Source organism: Trachemys scripta, chromosome 8 (assembly GCF_013100865.1).
Source record: "Trachemys scripta elegans isolate TJP31775 chromosome 8, CAS_Tse_1.0, whole genome shotgun sequence".
NCBI lineage: Eukaryota > Metazoa > Chordata > Testudines > Emydidae > Trachemys > Trachemys scripta.
Window position 1 is genome coordinate 22,589,776 of NC_048305.1, and position 23,958 is coordinate 22,613,733.

At 41.6% G+C, this 23,958-nt stretch overlaps 1 protein-coding gene across 3 annotated transcripts in view; it reads left to right on the plus strand.

The window, feature by feature from the left end:
• Positions 1-320: 320 nt before the first annotated feature.
• Positions 321-23,958, plus strand: part of TTC1 (tetratricopeptide repeat domain 1) — a 46,500-nt gene continuing 22,862 nt past the window's right edge. The window contains exons 1-6 of one of the 3 annotated variants that reach the window (XM_034779857.1): positions 321-418; positions 1,398-1,744; positions 9,417-9,477; positions 12,261-12,373; positions 16,741-16,777; positions 18,960-19,108. In XM_034779857.1, coding sequence (XP_034635748.1) covers positions 1,409-1,744; positions 9,417-9,477; positions 12,261-12,373; positions 16,741-16,777; positions 18,960-19,108 — 696 coding nt within the window. In that variant the 5' untranslated portion in view covers positions 321-418; positions 1,398-1,408. Of the gene's footprint in view, positions 518-1,397; positions 1,745-9,416; positions 9,478-12,260; positions 12,374-16,740; positions 16,778-18,959; positions 19,109-23,958 lie in introns of all 3 variants that reach the window. The other 2 variants (XM_034779855.1, XM_034779856.1) reach the window with 2 other exon arrangements.

Below are 23,958 nucleotides of genomic sequence, written 5' to 3' on the forward strand. Positions count from 1 at the left end.
CAGCCTGCCCAGGCACTGCAGCAGCACTAGCGTGCCTTGCGAACGCAGCGCACGGCACTAACCACGTCCCTTCGCTGCAGCCCTCTTGTTTTGCCGTAACACAAGATGGCCGCTCCCTGTCCTAATCCAAGATGGCGCCCCGAAACATTCTGTACGGACAGCTTTCGTCGCCATCCTATATCTTATCACCAGAGGGAACGTCTAAACTGGATGACGTAGAGGACCCCTAGTCCCACCCCTTGCCCCCCTCAAGACAGCAGGGGCCCCTGCCTCTTACTCCATCCATGTTTACACATCCCTCCCCTTACCGGAAGTTACTGTTACCTCATAGGTCATCACAAGACTCCAATTCCCAGCCAGCCCCGCACCTTCAGCTTCTATTGGCTGGCAGAGGCAGGAAGTGACCGGGCTACGGACGGTGAGAGATTAGAGGGGACGCTAGTCGCCAGCAGGAGTTGAAGCGAAGCCGGTTCTTGCTGAAGTCTGGTGGGGACGGGTATCCCGCTCCCCTCCTAAGGTGTGGGGGCGGGGCACCAGCCGTGACTCTCGCCCGGGGTCTCTGGGGCTGCTCTCATGGGGCGGGGGGACCTGGGCTCGGGGCAAGTGGGGGGATGCTGACCTGGGGGTGCCTGGGGCGAGTGAGGGGAATGCTGACTTGGGGGTGCTGGGGCAGGGGAGGAGAAGTGGGTGGTATGCTGATCTGGGGGTGTTTGGGGGGATGGCACATGTGGGGGATTGCTGAGCTGGGGGTACCTGGGGCTCAGGGTGGGCTAGTGCGAGGAATGCTGACCTGGTGGTGCCTGGGGTTTCGGGGGGGGGGGGGGGGAAAAGGGGGGGGCGGCTGGACCAGTGGGTCTATGGGAATGTATGATGGGGAAGATAGAGAAGCAAGACTGGGTGAGGGATGCTGTGTTAAGAGGCATGGGAGAATGGGTGGGGAAGCCTGGCTTGGGTGGAGCCGTATGTGGCGATGCTGTCTAGACTAGGGGCTTGGCAGGCATCCAGGGAGATGGTGATGCTGTGAGAGAGGAGGGGCGAGTGACTGCTGCGTGTTCAAGGGAGTTGTCACAATGCAGTGATGAGCTAGGGCCCACTCTGAACACTTACTCCCATGCATAACTTTACCTGTGGGAGTAGTTGTATAGAATCCAGTGGTAAGCATTCCTGTGAGTAAAGTTGTTCACATGTGTAAGTGCTCACAAGATTGAGTTGAACAAGTGAAAGTCACTTAAATATTGTGCTTCAGTTCCTTGTCTGTAAAATGGGATAACTGTTTACCTCAGAGATTGGCAATGTGAGGGTAAACTAAAATGTATGAAGTACTTTGAAGTCTTGTGACTGAAAGTGCTGTGTACTGTAAGTACTGAGGATTATTATTTCTCCCTTATTTTCAAAAGCTTCCTTCAAGATGGAAGAGACCGAAGAATCCAGTCCACCTGAAGAATTGCTCCATGGCTTAAAGCTTTCTGATCAGAAGTCATCAGAGAGCACCAGTCCTTTGACAGCTGGTTCCAAAGATGCACATCATGCAAGAAGCATGGACCGGGGAGATCTTCATTCCTCTTCCCAAGAGGCTAGAGCAGCAGATGAGTGTTTTCATGACTGTAATGACTCCTTTGAGGTAAAGGAACCAGGAATGGAACAGGAGAGAGACAACAGAGAGGATCCTGCAGGGAAGCAGACAGAATTAGATGAAGAATACTTATTAGAAGTGGAAAAAAATATGCCAGAGGAAGAAAAACAGGTAACTTTTTATTGAGATTACATTACAGTTTTTTAACTTGTTAATATCTGTTTAAAACACATTTTCTCTTTTTGATCTCTTTTTAATACATTTAATCCAATGTGCAAATGAAGTTTATGGACACTACCTTTAATGCTACTAAACTTTTAAAAAGACACTGGCAAGTTAAAATTCACTTAACCTTTTTTTTCTTTTTCTTTGGATCACTAAGAATACCCTAAAGGGATGATGTCAAACTCTCCCTCCCCTTCTGCCCCTCCTCCTCCCTCTCCCCAAATCAGATTTCTGTGTGCATTTTTTACCTACTTTTGGTATAAGTAATAACTTTAGATAATTATAACTGAAAGATTGCGGGCGAGACGGGGGAATCTGTTCTGGGGTTTTTGTTTTGTTTTTCATTTTTACTTTGTGCATTTGACAGCACTTTCACAGTTTTCCCCCTGTTTAGACAGCTAATCCCTGATCAGTGACAGGGTGGAGAAAAGCACCGTGCAAAATAAGATAACGTGGTTATAAAACTAAAATCTGGCATAGGGATTCAGGACAGTTTTAGTACCTTCTAGCAAATTTCCTAAAGCAAGTTGTCAGTTAGATTTAAAGTTGACTGTATCCCTTCAAGTTATTAAAATTAGGTTGGGCGGACACACTTTGCACCATTTATGCTGCTTGCTTACGTGCACTTCATTCAGCTTGGACAATGGAAATAGACTAATCAGTTTCTATTTGGTTCTCATTCCCTAGTACCATACAGCAGCGGTTTGAATTGCTTTTTCATCTGGGAAATCTTTAATTAAAAAAAAAAAAAATCCAGTGAATACACTACACTTCTATTAATATTAACTTGAAAAATCTTGTTTTTAAAAATTAGGGTTCAACTAACAATATTCATTTCAGTAATATGATGAGATTTTTGCTATAAATGATGCTGCTCTAAGAGTTTTTAAATATTTCTAAAGGATTTAGGAGTCAAGTTATCTAATATTTTAATAATTTCATGAGTCACTTTTTTTGCTGTTTGGAAAAATGAAGACTGAAAAATAAAAATCCAAGTTCCAAATCTTATAAAATTGCTTTATGAGCACTCTGGTTCTCTGGTTTTGATGTGTTAGGACATAGAGCCTTTCTTTCTGTTAGCTTATTATGTAGCCTGGTTTCACGATTCCAGAATTGATGAATTCATAGGCCTACTGTAAAATAGCTCAAACGTCCTCAAAGTACTGATTCATGCTTTTCAAATCTGATTAGACTGTCCAGTTAAGGAGGTAATTTTAATAGTGCTTCTCAGCAATGTCTCAGTTTTTCTGTACAGTAATCCACTATTTAAAACTCGGGAAGGGCGTGATTCTGATTCATTTTAACTTGTGTGAAAAGGCTCCTTCAGCAGACTTATTTTTACAACTTTCTAGGTATATGCAGCATTCTTACAGATATAAGAATGCACTGTTCTTTGTCCAAAGTATGTTTACAATCTAAATTACAGTTAACATGCTGAATAACAGATCATGGTTAATGTCAGAGTTGTTCAATGAGGAGGCACAACAGATGACAAGGGAAGGGACTACTGCTCTTGAGAGACCATTATTTTACAGGGAAGGAGGCTGTGTAACTTTTTTTTTTTTAATGGAGAGAGATCAATGTAAGTGATCGGGACAAGAGTGGAAACAAATATTTAGGGTGGAACAGAAAACCAAAAGTAAATTTTGAGAAGGAATTTGAAGGAGGAGAATGAGATGGTTTGGCATGCAAGAAGAGAAAGGTGTGGAGTTGTGTGAAACTGCGAGAGAAGGATGTACATTAGTACTAGGTTGTATAACAGCATCCACATCATAATCTAGACAACATTCAAAGTTGATCCTACAGATAAATATTGGAGAGTTTTGTAATGGATTTTTTTTTTTTTTTAGCAGTAGGCTGTTTTTCTTAGTTGGCACCACAGGTTTTGATCTATGTCTGACCCTATCTTCATTTCAGAACTAAATTGAATACCAATGTGTGCCCCCCAAAAAAGTGGGGGGGGGGGAGAGGGAGGGAATGGTCTTGCTAGAGTCTTGCTGTTTATTACCGTAAGTGGAAAATGATAGGGAGAAATATGTACGGTTGAGGGCAACTGAACTCAGAGCTGAGTGAGCAGCCAAGTCAGTGTTAATTCATTTTTTGGTGACATTTTACTGATTTAATCAAAATATGACAAAAATGTAATAAATCCCCTTATTCTTAATTTGCCTTCATATTGTACATGTGTCATTACATGAGCTCCTTGGGGCAGGGAAACAGCTCTGATGGATAGAGCACTGGAATGAGACTCAGTAGACCTGGATTCTGGCCTGCTGGGTGACTTTGCACGAGGCTTTTTCCCTCTTGGTGCTTCAGTTTTCCAATTTGTAAAATGGGGATAACAATACTTGTCTTTTTTGTAAAACACTTTGGGATCTACTGGTGAAAAGTGCAAGATCTAGGCAGTGGTGGTATATTTTTACTAGGGCTGTCAAGCGATTAAAAAAATGTATTGCGATAATTGCACTGTTAATAATAGAATAGCATTTATTTAAATATTTTTGGATGTTTTCTACATTTTCAAATATATTGATTTCAATTACAAACAGAATACAAAGTGTACAGTGCTCACTTCATATTTATTTTTGATTATTACAAGTATTTGCACTGTATAAAAACAAAATAAATAGTATTTTTCAATTCACCTTATACAAGTACTGTAGTGCAATCTCTATCGTGAAAGTTGAACTTATAAATGTAGAATTATGTACCAAAAAACTGCATTCAAAAGCAAAACAATGTAAAATTTCAGACCCTGCAAGTCCACTCAGTCCTACTTCTTGTTCAGCTAATCGCTCAGACAAACAAGTTTGTTTACATTTCAGAAGATTAATGCTGCCCGCTTCTTGTTTAAAACGTCACCTGAAAGTGCTATGAGAACGCCAGTTCTCATTGTTGTAGCTGGCGTCACAAGATATTTACGTGCCAGATGTGCTAAAGATTCATATGTCCCTTTATGCTTCAACTACCATTCCAGGGGACATACGTCCATGCTGATGATGGGTTCTGCTCAATAACAATCCAAAACAGTGCGGACCAACACATGTTCATTATCATTATCTGAGTCAGATGTCAACAGCAGAAGGTTGATTTTTTTTTTTTTTTTTTTTTTTTTTTTTTTTCTTTTTTGGTGGTTTGGGTTCTGTAGTTTCCGCATCGGGATGTTGCTCTTTTAAGACATCTGAAAGCATGCTCCACACCTCATCCCTCTCAGATTTTGGAAGGCACTTCAGATTCTTAAACCTTGGGTCGAGTGCAGTTTTTGGACAGCAGTATTACAAAATATGCTATTGCTTTGGTCAAATGGGAGAAAATATTGATGACCGAAGTCCATAACTCAAATAGACTTGCCCTGTAGCTAGAGAGAGAAACCCACTTGTCACTTCATTTATTGGAGAGCACCTGTGCTGCTATTTCTCCAGAGAGTTGATCTTGGAAAAGGGCTGGATTTTCTAAATTAGGTGCCTAACTGCCATTTGTGCCTTAGAAAATTTACCCTTAAGCGTGGAAGAAATGTAAATTGTATTAATACTATTTGGTCAGTGCTAAGTCATTAAAACACAGCCCATAGCAGGCTACTGTCACTACTTGTTTGGTTTTTTTCAGCATTCCTAGCTGACTTATTTAGTCTTATTTTTCAGGGTTTTGTTTTTTTTTTTTTTTTTTTTTTCATTTCTCGGGAAAGTACAGTTTCTACCAACTTGAGACACTCTGCACACAAAAGTAAGAAACTTCGTCTATAACTCTTGTATGCTGATGTGAAGTGGCTACTGTACTCCCTTTTGAAAACTTTACAGCTCTGCAGGTTTGCTTCATCACCTCTGCATTTCACACTAACTGGCACTCTGATTGTCTCTGTCAACAGAGAAGCCAAGGATTTAATGGGCATGATGGAGACTGAGCTCATCCCCCTCACGCTTGGATTGTAACCAGTGATAGGGCTGTGAGAAGATACTTAATATATCTGTTCTGTTAATAAATGGAGGGCACATGCCTCCAGAGTTGTCAGTGTAACAATTCTTATTGCTGATAACTGCAGGAAGTCTTGGGATTGACCTGAGTACCATACTCCTAAGGTGAAACTCAGATGCTTGGATTCATGATGTAGCAATGACTTTATAAGACTGCAGGGGGAAGCAGACAGCTGCTAAATACTGATTTACAATCAGGAAATGGAATTTCAGGCTGAGAAATTTATATTTCCTTAACGACATAAGTGCCTTTGTTATGCACCCTTTGGTGGTAGAACCTGATTCAGTGTAAGCAATTGCTACTTAGTGACCTTACCAGAGAGTGTATAAGACCTAGAGATGCATTTTCACATTGTACAAATAGCCTCAGAGAAGAAGAGGGAGAGCACATGCTCTTCTTGTGCCTTTGGCAAAAATGGATCTAAGTAAAGTACACCATTAAGGCTAAATCAGTCCATCGAATAAAATCTATAAGAGAAAGCCAGAGGAGTTGGGCGGGTGTTGCTGAATGGGGAGTTTTGTAGGCCAGCAGTGCAGGTGTCTATTAACTGTGGCAGCTGAAGGATGAATGTAGGGATTTAGCTTCTCATGCATTTTTATAAAGCTGATCACTTGCAGAATAAAGAGTAAAGAAGCATAGGTTGTTTTCTTTCAATAGCAAACGAGCTTACTTTACCTTCATTTTTAACTTTTTGATATTTTTTTTTCTTGACAAAGTAGCAGAGTTCATATGACTGTACATGATGTTTTTTTCTCTTGGGCTTATACTCTTTTTGTCAGGAGGCCAAGATGACTTTTTCCCCATTACTCTGGGTTAGTCTTTAATCTTCGGTCTCTCTTGCTGATTGCCAGACCGATTTAACCTGAGATTCTAATTCCTTTAAAACTCTAACAATAACTACTTTTTCAGTTCCCATTTTCATAAACCTCTCTTAATCAGGGTCTTTTTGACCATACTTAACATTAAGGGATCACTGGATTAGTTTGTAAGAAGTAACTGCAATTAACTTAATATCTTCACTAGGCTTTTTCTTTTAAATGTCAGTCAGTTCATGCATCCAAAAAGCAAATTCCTGACACTGGCAAATTCCTGACACTGAATTATTATTCTGGCTCATAATTTCCCTGTTCATAGGCTTTTACACTGCAGAAAATGGACCTTTGGATTCCTCTTATGAATAGCACCATATAATGAAGTGTACTTGATTCAGTGAACATATTAATAAAGCCTCAGGGAAAACAAGGTGTCGAGATTAGTTTCTCTCACCTTTCCCCCCCTTCCCAATAGAGCATTTTGAAAGTCCATTCTGACCCACTTCTGTCACTGATTGAAGAACAGGCAATCTGCCCTGCAGCTACTTAAATCTCACTCTGAAAATAAGGCAGTGGGGTGACATTCTGCAAAATTTGTCCCCAGGACAAGTCACTTACAATTTTTTTTCCACTTATAATGGAAATAAAATTGGTGGGTCACAAAACAGTTCTGATATAATCACAGTGAAGTGATGACCAGTCACTTTGCAGTTGTTACTCATCTGAGCTGGAAGTACAGTGTAAAAAGCAGGAAGCTTACAGCTGCATGTTTTCCAGTGGGGTCATCGCCTCCTAACAGTGCGGTTTAGAGGCAAACACCGCTAGCTAGTTACATACTGGTACTTGAATATTTTGTTCACTGTTGTAAAATCTGTTTGTTTTTGTTTTGTTCTCCTCAAGAAGCATGTACCAGTAAAGAATATACATTTCTCTTCTATGCAACATCCATACATCAGGAAGTGACCTTGCAGGTGCTGCTGTTCCATTAGCATTCCCCTAAGAATGGGCTCAGCCTTCAAATGTAGCTGTCTAAATAGGCCAGCCAACTCCTGAATGTAGAAAAGGAATTTATACACTTATGTGCCAACTTACTCACTTTATTTAAGTGCCCACATGTTCTCTTTGCCTTCATGCTGGAGTGCTGCATAAGGCCTTATGTATAACTGGCTTTTCTCCATTATGGACTTTTGAAGACAATGGAGATCTTTGCTCATAATCCAATGCCTATAGTATCTCACCATGCATGGGGTTTGTAAATGGTAGAGTAGAACGCTGTGGAGCACACTTCATCCAATGACGAGTGGATGAGTTGTTGGTGTTTTTTTTTTTTTGTGGTACCTGAGCATGTATCCAAAGATCAGAACAAGATCCTGGAGTGTGAACTTATTTGTGATGTGAAAATTGTATGGTGTTCCCTGAAGTCTGCTCTGTGAAAACTATTGTGGTTTCTGGATTATCATTGTGGTGTCTATGGTTGGGAGAACTATTTTCCCAGGGCAAAGCAGACAATAGAAAGAACCCCTCTCTTTTTATTGGGTTTGAGTCTGCTTCTTGTCACAACTGTGAAACGATGCAGCTTTCCACACAGACTACTATATTTAGTTGTTTCCAAGGAGATGTTCTGTGTGATATAGATAATTGCATTAATCCTTGATTTACACAATCTTCAGGGAAGGAAACTGCTCCTTTCCCCAGTGTTGGCTTTTTAATCGCTCAATGAGCTATAATTTATAAGCTTTAAATTTGAACACTCTGTGTGCGCGTGCGCACATGAGAGTGAGGAATCAATGGTCAAAATGATCACTTGCCACAGAAATAAGGAGATGCACGTTGTCTCTTGAATCTCGGGTCCCTTGTACTCTTACCCTATGACATTTTGTTTTTATTTCCATGAGCTATATTTGTGTGCCAAGTATTCCTTCGTGATCATTTGGAGATGGCTTGGTGACATCCTTCTGTATTTGCAGTGTTAGCTAAAGGCATTCATGCCAACATCACTTATGCCAGCAGTGCTGTTAAGATATTTGTGGTTGAAAACACACCCCTGCAATTTTCACTATCTAATAGAACCTTCTCCCAGCCTTTGGGTTTGATGGCTGGTTGTTTAGTCATCCGTGAGCAATGCTAAGAGATACAGCAAGGAGAAAATGTGTATTTCTTCCCTTAGTAAGCCCATTTATTTGTGCCAGTGACCCGTCTTTCAGCCTCTAGCTGCTTGTAGTGCTTGACATCTACATTACTTTCGCTGGAGAAAAAAGAATGTTCTGTTAACCAATCCTTCTGCATAATAAGTCTATTCCAAGACAACAGTATCACATTTGGACTAGTCTGTTGTCTCTGCTGCATTGGAAGTGCACTTTTTGCATCCCATCAATCTTAAACTCTCCCCATCAGGGTTCACAGCCTGCTGATTATAAACTTCTTGGACAGGATGTCTCAAATAATAACTTGCAGGACTTCACTGACTAGACAGATCTTATGTAGACAGTTTGAATGGAATGAAATTAAATGGCACTAGAAAGGTATTATTCTTCCAAAAGAAGAAGGAAACAGTAAATGCCAAAATGCAAACATTCATAAAAAATTATTTTAAAAATGTCCCTTATATATATTTTAGTTTATAAATCCGAGCCCTTTATGCCCCTATCCAGTGTGATGATACACCCAATATGTATAATAGTAAATTAACTGTTTGACAGCTACAAAGGTGTTGTCTCTATTCTCTTGGTTACTTTTCATTCTCATTTTCTTTCATAGTAATGCAGAACTAGCTGACCTACTTGTTCATTTCAGTTAAATCCAGTGAGACACTGAAATTCTCTGATCTGTTGCAGAAAAGAAGAAAGGAGAGCACAACGTTAAAGGAGAAAGGAAACGAGCAGTTTAAGAAAGGAGGTGGGTTAATGTTCTTTTAACATAATAAATTCTGAAATTAGTTAATACTTAGATCAGCAATTAGATACTGTGGCAAACCTTAAGGTAGATATATTTTCCATCACCCTTGGGTCTCTTTTCCCCTCCCACAAAACCATCAGCAACCAAAGAGGAGGAGGGAGATCTAATCGACAACAATAAATGCTAGAGACCAAGTGCTAAAAAGTACTTGGTGCAATGCACACCAAAGGAAAGTATCATTAATATACTTATTAGAGTAATGATCCCACAGAAATGGATACTTGCCTCCAAGACATCTCACTAGAGAGAGCTTTCTATAATGGATGATTGAAACTTTGTGATATAATGTGTAAGGAAAACTTATTGCTGGAATACGCAGGAGGGGAGAAAAATCAACCTGCTGGGTCCTTTACTTTTTGGAAATCTGACAGTGATTAATAACAAGTATCTCCTTCCTTCACTTACCCTTTGCTGTATTAAGCTTGGATATGGGTGTATCTTCAAGGCATGATCTAGAGAAGAACTGTTCTTTAAAGAGGTTTAGCATCTGTCATCATGTCAGGATTCCTCCCTAAGTTCTGAGAGGAGGTACTGGTGTCATGTCATGATTTTTCAGATCAGTGCTGGGCTGGCTTCAACTAAAGAAAAACATTTGTTTTTATTTTGAAACTTTTTAACTTCAAAGAAAGGGCAAAGTTTGGAAGTGAGGCATATGAATTAAAATATGCACAGCAGTGGCACAAATCTAGAGATTGTAGTACTGGGTCCATGTCTTGGCATTTTAACATAGCTAGTATCCTACTAGAGGTGCTGGTTTAAAATGACAAAACTATTGACATTGGTATGTATTCTGATTCAGCAGGGCACTTTTTCTGAGAGCAGCTGACTGGATGTCTACACTACGAAATTAAGTCGAATTTATAGAAGTCGATTTTTTAGAAATCGATTTTATACAGTCAATTGTATGTGTCCCCACTTAAGACCATTAACTCGGAAGAGTGTGTCCACAGTACCGAGGCTAGCGTCGACTTCCAGAGCGTTGCACTGTGGGTAGCTATCCCACAATTCCCGCAGTCTCCGCCGTCCATTGGAATTCTGGGTTGAGATCCCAATGCCTGATGGACAAAAACGTTGTTGCGGGTGGTTCTGGGTACATGTCGTCAGGCACCACCCCCCCCCCCCTCCCCCCCCCTTGGGAAACAAACGCCAGACAATCATTTCTCGACTTTTTTTTTTCCTGGGTTACCTGTGCAGATGCCATACCATAGCAAGCATGGAGCCCGCTCAGCTCACCGTCACCATACATCTCCTGGGTGCTGGCAGACGTGGTAATGCATTGCTACACAGCAGAAGCTCATTGCCTTTTGGCAGTAGACGGTGCATTACGATTTGTAGCCATCGTCGGCGTCTCCTGGGTGCTCTTTTAGCTGACCTCGGTGAGGTTGGTCGGGGTGCCTGGGCAGACATGGGTGCTCCTGGCAGACCTTGGTGAGGTTGGTCAGGGGTGCCTGGGCAGACATGGGTGCTCCTGGCAGACCTCAGTGAGGTCTGTCAGGGGCGCCTGGACATAAATGGGAGTGACTCCAGATAAATTCTCTTTAAGTTTCGTCTCCTAGAGAGTCAGTCCTGCCTGCAGTCGTTCTGCACCATCTTCTAGCTAGCAGCCAGGAGACGACGATGGCTAGCAATTGTACTGCACCGTCTGCTGCCAGCCTAAGATGTATAAGAGAGATGGAGTGGATCAAAACAAGAAAGAGACCAGATTTGTTTTGTATTCATTGGCTCCCCGCTCCCTCCCTCCGTGAAATCAACGTCCGACAATCATTTTGGTGAGGTCTGTCAGGGGCACCTTGAAAAGTTTAATGGAGATTCAGTCCTGCCTGGAATAGTGGGGGGAGGGATAGCTCAGTGGTTTGAGCATTGGCCTACTATACCCAGGGTTTTGAGTTCAATCCTTAAGGGGGCCATTCTGTGTGACAGTTATGTGTGTTTCTCCTTGATGCAAACCCACCCCCGTTGTTGATTTTTAATTCCCTGTAAGCCATGTCGTCAGTCAACCCTCCCTCGGCACTGCTGCGGGTCCCTGTTATAGCCTCTGTCCTTCATGCCCTTGGAGATTTTTTTTTCAAATTTTTGGGCATTTCGTCTTTTGGAACGGAGTTCTGATAGCACAGATTCATCTCCCCATACAGCGATCAGATCCCGTACCTCCTGTTCGGTCCATGCTGGAGCTCTTTTGCGATTCTGGGACTCCATCATGGTCACCTCTGCTGATGAGATCTGCACTCACCTGCGGATTGCCACGCTGGCCAAACAGGAAATGAGATTCAGAAGTTCCTGGGCCTTTTCCTGTCTACCTGGCCAGTGCATCTGAGTTGAGAGCGCTGTCCAGAGCGGTCACAATGGAGCTCTCTGGGATAGCTCCCAGAGGCCAATACCGTCGAATTGCGACCACACTACCCCAGATTCGACCCGGCAATGTCTATTTCAGCGCTAATCCCCTCGTCGGGGGAGGAGTACAGAAATCAATTTTAAGAGCCCTTTAAGTCGAAAAAAACGGCTTAGTTGTGTGGACGGGTGCAGGGTTAAATCGATGCAACGCTGCTAAATTAGACTTAAACTCATAGTGTAGACCAAGGCTGAGTCTTGCTTTTGTTATAAAACTGATGTTGCTTCAGATATTGAGGAATATGTTTTTCCAGAGAGTTTAAGCTATGTGGCTCTCACTAATTCTACTGGCAAATGCAATGAATGTTGTTTTGTTTTTTTTCTTCAATCTTCAGAGTATGGGGAAGCAGAAGACTCCTATACAAAAGCTGTACAGGTTTGCCCAGCCTGCTACCAAAAAGACAGGTCTGTTTTCTTTTCAAACAGAGCTGCTGCAAGAATGAAACAGGTGAATGTACTTTCAGAGTATTGTGAATATACAAGAGTCAATGAATGAGCTTGAAGGAATTAAGCCATAGTTTCCAGGTTTTATTATTCACTGACTTGTTGTTGTTGTTGTTCATCTCAGTTGAAATACTGGTGGAGATTTGGGGCACGTGGTGGGGGGAACTGATTTGAAAAATGCAGTTGATCCCACTGGTTGGAGTTGAGTCTTCTGTAAGCACATCTGTCCATGCTACAACTCTTAACTGAGTTCATAACTAGTTGTGGGCATGGCTGTCTCTAAACATGGCTAGTGTCTCCACACCACCTGGTTACTTCTTGTTTAGTAACTTTAGCAAGTCAGTGTTTTGGCCCTGGTGGAGGCCTAAATTGTCATATGATTGTCTTCCAGTAACCAGTTCAGTGCGTTATGACATGGGCAGGACTTCCTAACCATGCTTTTATCAACCAGTCTGGCTGATCCTCTTTTGTCTCTGCTGTCTGTGTGGTAGGACAGACTAGAGCACACTGCCTCATATGCTACTGCTTCTGCTTTTTGTGTATGTCGTCTCTCCCAGTGGTTCTCAACCATGGGTAGATGCATACAGCCAGGGATACAGAGGTGTTCTGGGGGTAGATACATCAACTCATCTAGATATTTGCCTGGTTTTACAACTAGTTACATAAAAAGTACTAGAGAAGTCAGTACAAACTAAAATTTTTCATAGACTATGACTTGTTTATACTGCTACATTTTAGTGTATAGTACAGCAGTTCTCAACCCACAGGCCACATGCAGCCCAATTAGCGCACAGCTGCGGCGGGTGAGGATCCGGGAGCTGCCCGGCCGGCTGGCCCTCCACGCAGGGCTCCACTCCTGGACCCACTCTGTGGAGGGGTCTCTGGGTGTGAGGCACTTGGGTCGGGAGTGGGTGGGGGGAGAGCCTGCTGTGGTTCTCAACCTGCGGCCCAGGTAACACATTGCAAAGAGGTTGAGAACCACTGGTATAGTATATAGAATTAGAATATTTATATTGATTTATTTTATGATTCTATGCTAGCTAGCTTATTTGTAGCAATCTTTTTAGTAACTGTATGCTGTGACACTTGTATTTTTATGTCTGATTTTTGTGAGCAAGTCGTTTTTTAAGTGAGGCTAAACATGGGGGTACACAAGACAAATCAGACGCTTGAAAAGGGTACAGTAGTCTGGAAAGGTTGAGAGCCATTGCTCTATCCCCTGCTTAGTCACTATGGGATAGCTGTCCAGCTATTACCAGAATGCACTGATACACTGTTAAGCAGCATGGTAGCTGTGGAGACACAAACATAGCTGTTGGGAGAAAATCTGTTGTGGGGAACCAAATCAACTGTATAATTTGTAACCAGTCAAGGGAACTGTGCCTCTATCCAGTTTTTTTTTTTAAATCCGTTAAAAGTTGTGGTGTGGGTATGATGGTCTTCATCACAATAAATGTGCTACCAAAATTGCTGCAGAACTGTGGTTAAAAAGAGGGTAATGGAGATGAGTGAGGAGCCAGCCAGGACAACTCCTTAGTACCTTATCCGGCTCCCGTTTAGGCCTGAGAATTATACCATTGACCTCAGTGGGAACTGGAGCAGGACATAACAGTGAGCATTCAGCAATACTTCCCTGCTTCACAGGGAAGTTGTGGGTCTAAATCGGGGGTAGGCAACCTATGGCACGCATGCCGAAGGCGACACGTGAGCTGATTTTTCAGTGGCACTCACACTGCCTTGGTGCTGGCCACCGGTCCGGGGGACTCTGCATTTTAATTTAATTTTAAATGAAACTTCTTAAATATTTTTAAAACCTTATTTATTTTACATACAACAATAGTTTAGTTATATATTATAGACTTATAGAAAGAGACCTTCTAAAAACATTAAAATGTATTACTGGCACGTGAAACCTTAAATTAGAGTGAATAAATGAAGACTTGGCACACCACTTCTAAAAGGTTGCCGACCCCTGGTCTAAATTAATTGTCTAAGGCACTTGAATACCATGTGTCATAAAAAAGCTTATACAGTTTTCAACACTGTTTTTATACAGGCCATACGTATGTTGATAAATAACCTCTGACAGCTTAAGAGGTGGAATCAAGAATTTAGGAGTAGAAAGCAATTTCTCCTTCTGTTGCTTTTAAATGTATTCTGAATAGATACACGTTTTTCTCCCTCCTTCCTCTCCACCCCCACACCAGCTATTTACAATACCCGAAGAAAACTTGCATGACCGCCAACATGCAGGGATAGAATTGGGGATAGAAAACATTGTGACAGTCTCTAATATTAGAGTACTCTGTCCTATAGCTGATATTAAGTGCCAGAAGGTCAGCTGAGCATTTTTGCTCAAGTAGAACCACCTAGACTTTTTATACTACCAGACTATTAGAGCAGAGAATAAAATGAGACTCTCTCTAGCAGCTGCTGCAATAGCCTCTCCAACATGAATGCTATCTGAGCATATTTATAAACAGCAAAATATCCTCACAATCCAGATGTTAAAAATCCATGTCACTGGAGAACTAATCCAGTAATTGCCAAAGTGTACAAGGGGAATAAATGAGTTGGAGATGAACAATTAGTATGATGTCTCCTTATTAGGGTTGCCAACTTTCTAATGGCAGAAAACCAAACTCCCACCCCTTCTGAGGCCACGTCCCTGCTCGCTCCACCTCCCCTCCTTCCGTCGCTCGCTCTTCCCCCACCCTCACTCACTTTCACTGGGCTGGGGCAGAGGGTTGGGATGTGGAAGGGGGGTGAAGGCTCTAGGGTGGGGCTGGGGATGAGGGGTTTGGGATGCAGGAGGGGGCTCTGAGATGGGGTAGAGGGTTGGGGTGTGGGCTCCTGGCGGTGCTTACCGTGGTTCCAGGAAGCGGGTGCCAGGTCCCTGTAGCCTCTAGGCACATGGGTGGCCAGGGAGGCTCCGCACACTGCCCCCATGCCCACAGATGCCACCTGCACAGCTCCCATAAGTTGCGGTTCCCAGCCAATGGGCCTTGCGGAGCCAATACTTGTGCCATGGGACCGCAAGGACCTGGCAGCTACTTTCGGGAGCCATGCAGAGCTAGCACAGGCAGGGAGCCTGCCTTAGCCCTGGGCCTCCACTGTGCCGCTGACCAGACTCTTAACAGCCCAGTGCCACCAGGGTCCCTTTTCAACTGGGCATTCTGGTTGAAAACCAGATGCCTGGCAACCCTACTCCTAGCAGAATAATGGCTTTTGGTTAGGCTAACACCATGCCCTGGAGATCTAGAGTATCCTTGTTTTAAGGGGCTTCCACAATAACTTGTCAGTCTTTTTTAATTTATGCCTGCTACAGATATGTTTACTCAGCACTACAATAGATATTTTAATCAGACATTTCTTGAAAGACCAGTTGGTGCCTTATGGAAAAAAACACTGTTTAGAAGCCATCCTGCATTGTATATCTCTTTCTCAGACTTTGTTCTCTGTTACTCCAGTTATTTTGGATGAAAATAAGATGTTTATTAAACTTTTTATCTGCCCTCATTCCAATACAGCCAGAAACCCTCTCATCTTCCATTGCAAGTTAAGGCAGAGCACATGTGCACTAAAATCTAGTCTCTTCCACTGCAAGGTGTCTCCTGCATTGCTCTTTGTTAAAGACAGCAATCTGCTGTCAAGTGGATCAGCACACATGGACAGGGACTGAGTTGGGAGTATGAGGGAAGTGTTGGCCTATGGCAGGGGTCGGCAACCTTTCAGAAGTGCTGTGCCGAGTCTTCATTTAGTCACTCTAATTTAATACATTTAAACGTTTTTAGATTATCTCTTTCTATAAGTCTATAATATATAACTAAACTATTGTTGTATGTAAAGTAAATAAGGTTTTTAAAATGTTTAAGAAGCTTAATTTAAAATTAAATTAAAATGCAGAGCCCCCCGGACCGGTGGCCAGGACCCAGGCAGTGTGAGTGCCACTGAAAATCAGCTCACGTGCGGCCTTTGGCATGCATGCCATAGGTTGCCTACCCCTGGCCTATGGCTTCAGCACTAACCCCTCAAGCAACTGGACCAGATCCCAGTAGGTGGAGAGAAGTTCAGTAGACACTTCAGTGGAGTAGAGGCCTGCATGAGTGACTCAGCCTTTTGCACACTGCCTTGTGTGAGCTGCTGATTGCAAATTAGATGAGTATGTAGTCACATGACTGACCCCAGCTGCTGTCATGGAAAGCTGGCCTCTTTCTGGTTTAGACATCTCTAGCATATTGCTAATGTAATTTAAGGCTTTTAATGGGTCTCTACAAAAGTATTCATTCCCAACTGGCACTTATAAGTATGTATTCAGTTATATCACTAGAAATGGGGTAAACAAACTTAACATTATTGATTTGGTTTTAGGACAAGACAGAAGCTGCCCTAAGTGACTGCAGCAAAGGTATGATCCTTTTTCCTGATTCTGAACGTGCTGCTGCTGCGCAATGTCATCGGTGCATTAATCATGCCACTCAGTAGGGCTGCAATTTTTGGCAAGGCAAAATCACTAAAAATCACTCAGAGGGAGGTCATGGTGATAGGGGCAAGTATCTTGGATTAACTTTATAAAATGGCTGTCAGGCTTTTAATACCTGAAATGTCCTGTTTCTCCACTGCAAATAAGAATGGTGTTTGCAGTGTGATAGTAGCAAAATCTTATTACAGAAGCTGCCCTTTCTCCTACAGCTACTCTTGTAAAGCCAACCCAGCTCTCCAAATCTTAAGAGTTTTAACCTTGAAGTGCAAGGAATTATGTGGTCCCTTGGAATGAAAGGCACCAAATCCCTTTGTCTAAGTCTTTTACGTTATTGCTGACCTCGTGCTCTGATTCCCATGCTGCCTAGTTTTATCTCTTGATGAAATCTGTTCAGCTGTGTACTGTTGCATCCACCAACTCATCCCCCATGTAAATCCCCAGATGTCTGGTCTTGGATGTGTGTTATACTCTTTATAACAGCTGGGACAAAAGTCCAGCCTTACCAAATGGAGAACTAATTCAGTGGCTGAGAGCCATCACTGCTTATACAGTAAGCATTTTTTTGTAAGTGTTACTAGTATTCTTGCCTTTTTGAAAGTAGCAACATTTAACTGACTTGTTCCACTTTGCTTTCTTCCTCTTCCTGTTTTTTTTTTTTTTTTTTTTTTAAATGCTTCTACTAATTTTGTACTGGCTGAAAGGAAATCAATCAGCTGTGCAGTGTTACAAGATTTAAACGTTATCCTCATTTGACAGTCTCTAAGGGCTTGGCTCACAAGCTGCAATGCAACACTTAGAGCATAGCAATGCAATTCACACCGACCTGCATCTTGCTGACTGCAGCATTGTCCTTGTCCCTCTAAAAAGAAGAAACAAGCTATGTTTGGCTAGAATATTTTGGGATGCATTGCTTGCATTAAAAATTATTTTAGTTTTGGGGGATTGTTTGTTTGTTTGTTTTTAAAAGGTGCTTTTTCCTGTGTTGAAAACTGGGTGGAGAAATGTCTTGAGAGCTTGTTTATTAGCAGGTTACTGTTGTACAGAAGCTAACTGTTTAGCATTCTGTCCCAGCTGCACCGGTAATCATGGTTGTGTCTGTCAAGAGAATAGGGAGATGAAAAAGCATACATTGAATCAACATGCATCTTTCAGAGTATTAGCCGTGTAAGTCTGTATCAGCAAAAACGACGAGGAGTCCTTGTGGTACCTTAGAGACTAACAAATTTATTTGGGCATAAGCTTTCATGGGCTAGAACCCACTTCATCAGATGTTCTAGCCCACGAAAGCTTATGCCCAATTAAATTTGTTAGTCTCTAAGGTGCCACAAGTGCTTCTTTCGTAATTTCTAGAAACAGTCTAAGCATTCATTTATAGGTACTGAACCAGATTTAATCAGTGTAGATTCAGAAGCACTTCAGTGGAGTTACTTTTGACTTACACCATTAGATGAACATAAATTCAACCTCTGCATCTCGTCTGTCTAAAAGTGATATCCTTTTATCTTCTAGATCCTGTATTTGTACTATATTGGCTTTATGGTACGCTGCAAATTATATCTGAAGTGTCCAGAATAATTACTATGTGTAATATAAATAATACCCCAAGTCCTGGTCCCTTCCTTTGACTTCTTCTGCTATGTATCCCACATGTGCAATGAGAAAAGTTCCAGGATACATGGAGCACAGCAGTGAGGCAAAGCACCATGGGATACCTGCCCAGAATTCTGCACACTTACTTTGCATAAAGTCCATGTGGCCATGTAGACACACTAATCTGTACTGAATCTGAAAACAGTTAGCATGCAATAACTGCATACATGTGGCCATCCAATACCAGTTAGTATACAAAAACTCTGAATTAAACCTCCCCTGTAGACAGGGCCGTGGAGATGCAAAGAATCCTCTTTGAGTCTTTCCCTTGCAAATGCAGAATATAGTCCCATCCTCCTCCCCCAACCCCTATTAAGATATATCTTATATTAAACTGGTACTATGCTTGATTTTAATAAATAAAAAAATAAATTAACTTCAAGATATATGTATTCACTTAACCATTAATGTGAGGGGGTGTAGAAACATAACATACCACTCTGTTTTAATTTTCCAGCAATCGAACTAGATCCTAACTATATCAGGGCTCTGCTGAGGAGAGCAGAACTATATGAAAAAACAGAAAAACTAGATGAAGCCCTGGAGGATTATAAAACAGTCCTAGAAAAAGATCCATCAGTACATCACGCGAGAGAAGCTTGCATGGTAAGCATTTACACCATACTTAGGACTGACCATAAAATTTACATATGCAATGCATTGATACTACTTATGCAAGCTGCTTCAGTCATTGAGCTCAACTTAACTCTCACTAGTGATGCAAGCAGGCTTAAATCTCAGATGATGTTATATTCACGATAGCCAGATGTACATCCCTGTTCACTCAGGATCTCAACTGTTCAGTTGACTAATGTTGGTATTAATAGTAAAATTACAACTAAATTTTGTCTTTGGCTCTGAAAATTGATTGGGTTTCTCTCCTCGTGCCTTCTCACACCCTCCCTTCCCCTCTCCCATGACATTATATTTAAAGAAAAAAAAAATCATGAAGAATTGTAACAATTTTATATCTACATAGTATGGAACTGTTTAACCTTTATAAATGGGTGAAAGTAAACATGGGTGTTCCTGCCTGCAGGTGCTTGGCCTATAATAACCATGTGTAAGTATGCTTTACTTGTTGTTAAACAGCCACCCCACCCAGTTTATCACTCATACACTATAGTCCTCTGTTATCTTTGTTCTGTTTGATGTTTAATTTTTATTCTTTCCCTAAAACGAGCAATAATTTATAATGTTCCCGTGAGGAACCATGGCAGGATAACATTAAGGCTTATGTTAATTGTCAGAAATGAAGCTGAAAGTGAATGTTCATAGGTGCTTCTACAATCAGATTCTCTTCAGCGTATGCTCTGTACAATATAATATTCAGATAAATAGCTAAAAAATCTTGATTCAAATTCTGACTTGTTGTTACACCTGTATATGTGCCAAGCAAGTGTTCAGGGGCAGGGCATGTGTAGTATGCACCATGCACTTGAGCCCCTGGCCCTGGAACGGAAATCGCATCCCACACCACCTCCACACTCTTGCAGAAGTAATGTGCAAAGGCATTTGGGATGGAAGGAATTGGTAGATCAGAAAAAAAGATGCACAATAACACTGCTTTTGCTAGTTCTTCAGTGGGCTGGAATTTATGAAAAGCACTATACTGTAAGACATAGTTATTATACTGCAATCATTCTTCTGAATAGTGACTCTGGCCAAACATCTCTACAACACACTTTTCTTTTTTCTGAAGGAGATGGACATAAATAACTGAAATTCAAAATAATAATTTCACTTTTGTCCTGATCATGTAATTTTTGAGGACACCAGAAAATAGGCTTGTAGCTAAACTGATAACTCTGAGGCAGACCTAAAAGATCGTTCAAAATCTTGAGTGGTTTGTTTCTGAAAACTTTTGAGTTCTTTTTGCTAATAGCAGTTTAAGCTTGCTATTTACATCCAAGAGCATGTCCTCTCATTTTAATGGAATGTAATCTTGTGGTCATAAACAGACGCACCTCCTGATCTAGCTGCTTTCTTCATTAGTGAGCAAAATGAGGTGTGCAGTTCAGTACTAAATCCCATGTCCTCTTCAATTAATGTTACAAATAGCTGTGGGATTGAAGGTACCTTGAAAGAATCTTTTGTCATACCCGCTGGTGTAAATAAGTACTTGGAATGTTTTCTTTGGTTTTTGGACAGTATGGATTGGAAGAATAAAGGTAAACCCTTAAAACTCCCTGGAACCCAAATCTGACCTATATACAGTCCCTAGTCGATGGAGATTTAGTCACTGCCATGGACTGTTGATTCCAGGTTTTAAGCAGCTATTTGTGTGAAATGCCAGCGGAAGTGCTTTTCTGATGGTATTTGGCACTTTAATTCTTAGTGTGAAAAGTGGTGGTGGATTTGATAGATTAGAAACAGTCTGTACAATGTCCAGGGAGGCAGGAAGGGATAGGTACTCTGACTGCTCCTCTCTGAGGCTGCTTGTATCTTCCACTGTGACATTCCGCAGAGCAGTCCAGACCAGTGAGGGGCTGTGTCACCCCTGCCGTGCAACTTTGTGTGCCTTGCAATGCTTTGCTATTGTAGCTTCCAACTTGGGTTGCTCACAAACAGCCTGCCAGCATGCAGGTCACACCCAGCATGTCTGTGTACAGCTCCAATCCTGGTCCAGCAGTTCTGACCGCAGCAGCCTGTCAGCACAGCCTGCTGCTTCCACCAGCCTTGGTTATTGCTTGCAGGGTGACTCCAATATGCTCCTAGTCCTGGGTATTTTCCACAAAAATGTGTGTTTTTTGCACTGTCCCGCCCTCTCCTTGGCCGTCCAGATATTAGGTCTGTTGCCCTTGTAAAGGGATCAAAATACAATAGTTTGCCACTTTAAATGGAGTTACCCACACAGTTCACGACACTGGATTAGTTTTGATTAAAGAATAAAACAAATTTATTTAACTACAAGGAGAGGTTTTAAGCAAGTACAAGTAATGAGGCATTGAAGTTACAAGAGAAATGCAGATAAAATGCTTTCTAAACTTAACAAACTAGACTTGGTTCAAAGTGAAGTTCTTACCTCAGGTTTCCAGTAGCATTGCTGGCCAAGTTTCAGGTGAGTATCTGCTCCCAAGGTCCAATGGCCTGTGTTCTTTTGTCCTCTGAAGTGAAAGAGACGGAGAGAGAACTTGGGGTGCTTTTACCCCCTCACTTTTCTAGTCCAGTCCCACTTTGAGATGCATTTTCCTGAAGGTTACCACTCAAAGCAAAGTTTATTAAAACAGTAAAGAAGACAACATGATGACTGGTGGTGAACAAAGTTCCATGATGTTTCTTTTTACCTGTTTGCTGGAATGCGGGTTTTCTTTATCTCCTGCCTTCCCCCCTTGCTGTCTGAGGATTCTGTTTACAACTTGTATGTAAACTGAGGTAAACACACATTCCTTTTGAGACCTGCGTAAGCAGTTCTGCCTAACTGGGGCTATGTGGGTTTGAACATGTGCCACCAGCATCATTCAGGGAGAATTCATAACTTTACATGTAATTTATACATTCCACCATTATATTATTAACCATTATTATTGTAAGGTATCAAATAATACCTTACAAGGCATATTTGGTACAAAGATTTTTATAATAGTGTGTAGGTGTGACTACAGGGGTGCATTCCATTGCACACTGGCGCTTCAGGTGGAAGATAGTTCATGCTTCTGTCAAGGCCATGTGAAGGGACAGTAGAGCCCTTAAGGGAGCATGCTGCCAGGGGAAGGTAGCTCCCAAAAACTGCTCAGAGATGATTGCCCTCTACAAAATTGGAGCTGTTTGTTTTTGAATTCTGGGTTTTGGAGGCCCTTTGCTCAAACCCCCAAGCATGTGTCCATTTCTAAGAGGAGCATTGGGTGGTATTTTTAAAAGTGTCTCTTCATCATTGCATAATTTTTTTCATTACAGCATGTTCTCTAGCCCTTGGGATTGTGGTTTATGGGTTTGTTTTTGTGTAAGTGGGAATGCTGATTCATTTATATTGTTTCTGAGTTCTAGTATTAGTTTTGATCTGCTTATAAAATGATATGCACATTCCTGTGACTATTATGAATAGCATGGGTGTATGGGTTGAAACTACTTTTGATTACTAGTTTAAGGAGAATGGACAAAATGTTCACAATGCCTAAAATTGCGCATCTAAAGTTATATTTAGGCACCTAAATTTAAGTAACCGTATTTTAAGTTGAGATGATCACCTATAGCTTCAATCAACTGCAGTGGGAGCTAGCTGCAAGTGCTCCACCCCACTAAAAATCCAGCTACTTCAGTACTTGAAATAAAACTGCAGTTAATATGGATGTAAAACAAAGAGCGCTCAGTCTGTAGTTTGGCCTGAGGTATTTTCCTTGGGCATTATCCATGTTCTCTTCAATATGCTTTTTTTCCTATATAATACATTTTTTATGTTGGTTGTTTGAAGTTCTCAAACATTCCTTGTTTTCCTCTTGCTGGCTGTACTTGATTCTATTTTATATGCATTGTTTACTGAAGTTACCTTTTGATATGGTGTGGAGAATGTGGGAAATTTCTGTATTTTTATTAAAAAGTATGTGACTCAGTTTCCCCATACATATTGTTGTGAAGGTAAAAGTGATGAAGTGATTGGGTGTGTCACATAGACATGTCGGGATTGGTATGAATGGACTATCAAGAACAGCTTCATTCATATGCTGGCAATCTTGGAGATACAGTGGAAGACCAACAACTGGACCATTAACTTTAATGATTGCCAGCCAAGTGGACTGTCTGACAACAACCACCTCCTACCTGCAACACAGAGCAGGGGAGGGGAAGGAGAGTACATGTGAAAATAGCATGACTGGAATCTACGACACAAGACTGAGGTGTTACCAGACATGGAAGAGAATGATGTTCCAGCATGGTAGAACATAGGTTTTCAGTCCGGGATTGGTCCGGGAAGGCTAGAGACATTTTGCAGCAAGCATATAATTTGCTTTGCAGGCCTGGACAAAGCGGCACCGACCTAACTAAACAAGGGAAAGCTGGCAAGTTACGTGAGACGCACGTTCTGGCTTTGATTTGCCCTTTGAACCTAATAGCCCTAACTATTGTATTCCAGTTGACTAATAATGATTTGCTTTGAAAACTTGTCCTGTGTCACAGCAAATATCTGCTGGTTTTATACCTCTCAAGAGGATAAATCTCCAGTAGGGGTCCAAGCTCAAGCTTATTGGGATCTACTGAAGAAGCCAGTGTTGGGGGAGAAAGGAGTGCTGAAGCTGGGGCCCCAGTCTTAAAGAAGTGAAGTGGTAGGGCTCCCTAAGTAGCAAAGTGGACACGCTGAGTTAGGTCAGTTAGGTCAAGACTTAAGAACTTAATTTTAGGGTCAGATGTGTAAACTTTTTTAAATTTATTTAAAAAAATGCACTTAACATTAACATGGGCCTCAATCACACCTTCCGAGGGAAAAAGAAGAATGTGAGCTGAATCTTTTTTTGAAGCTT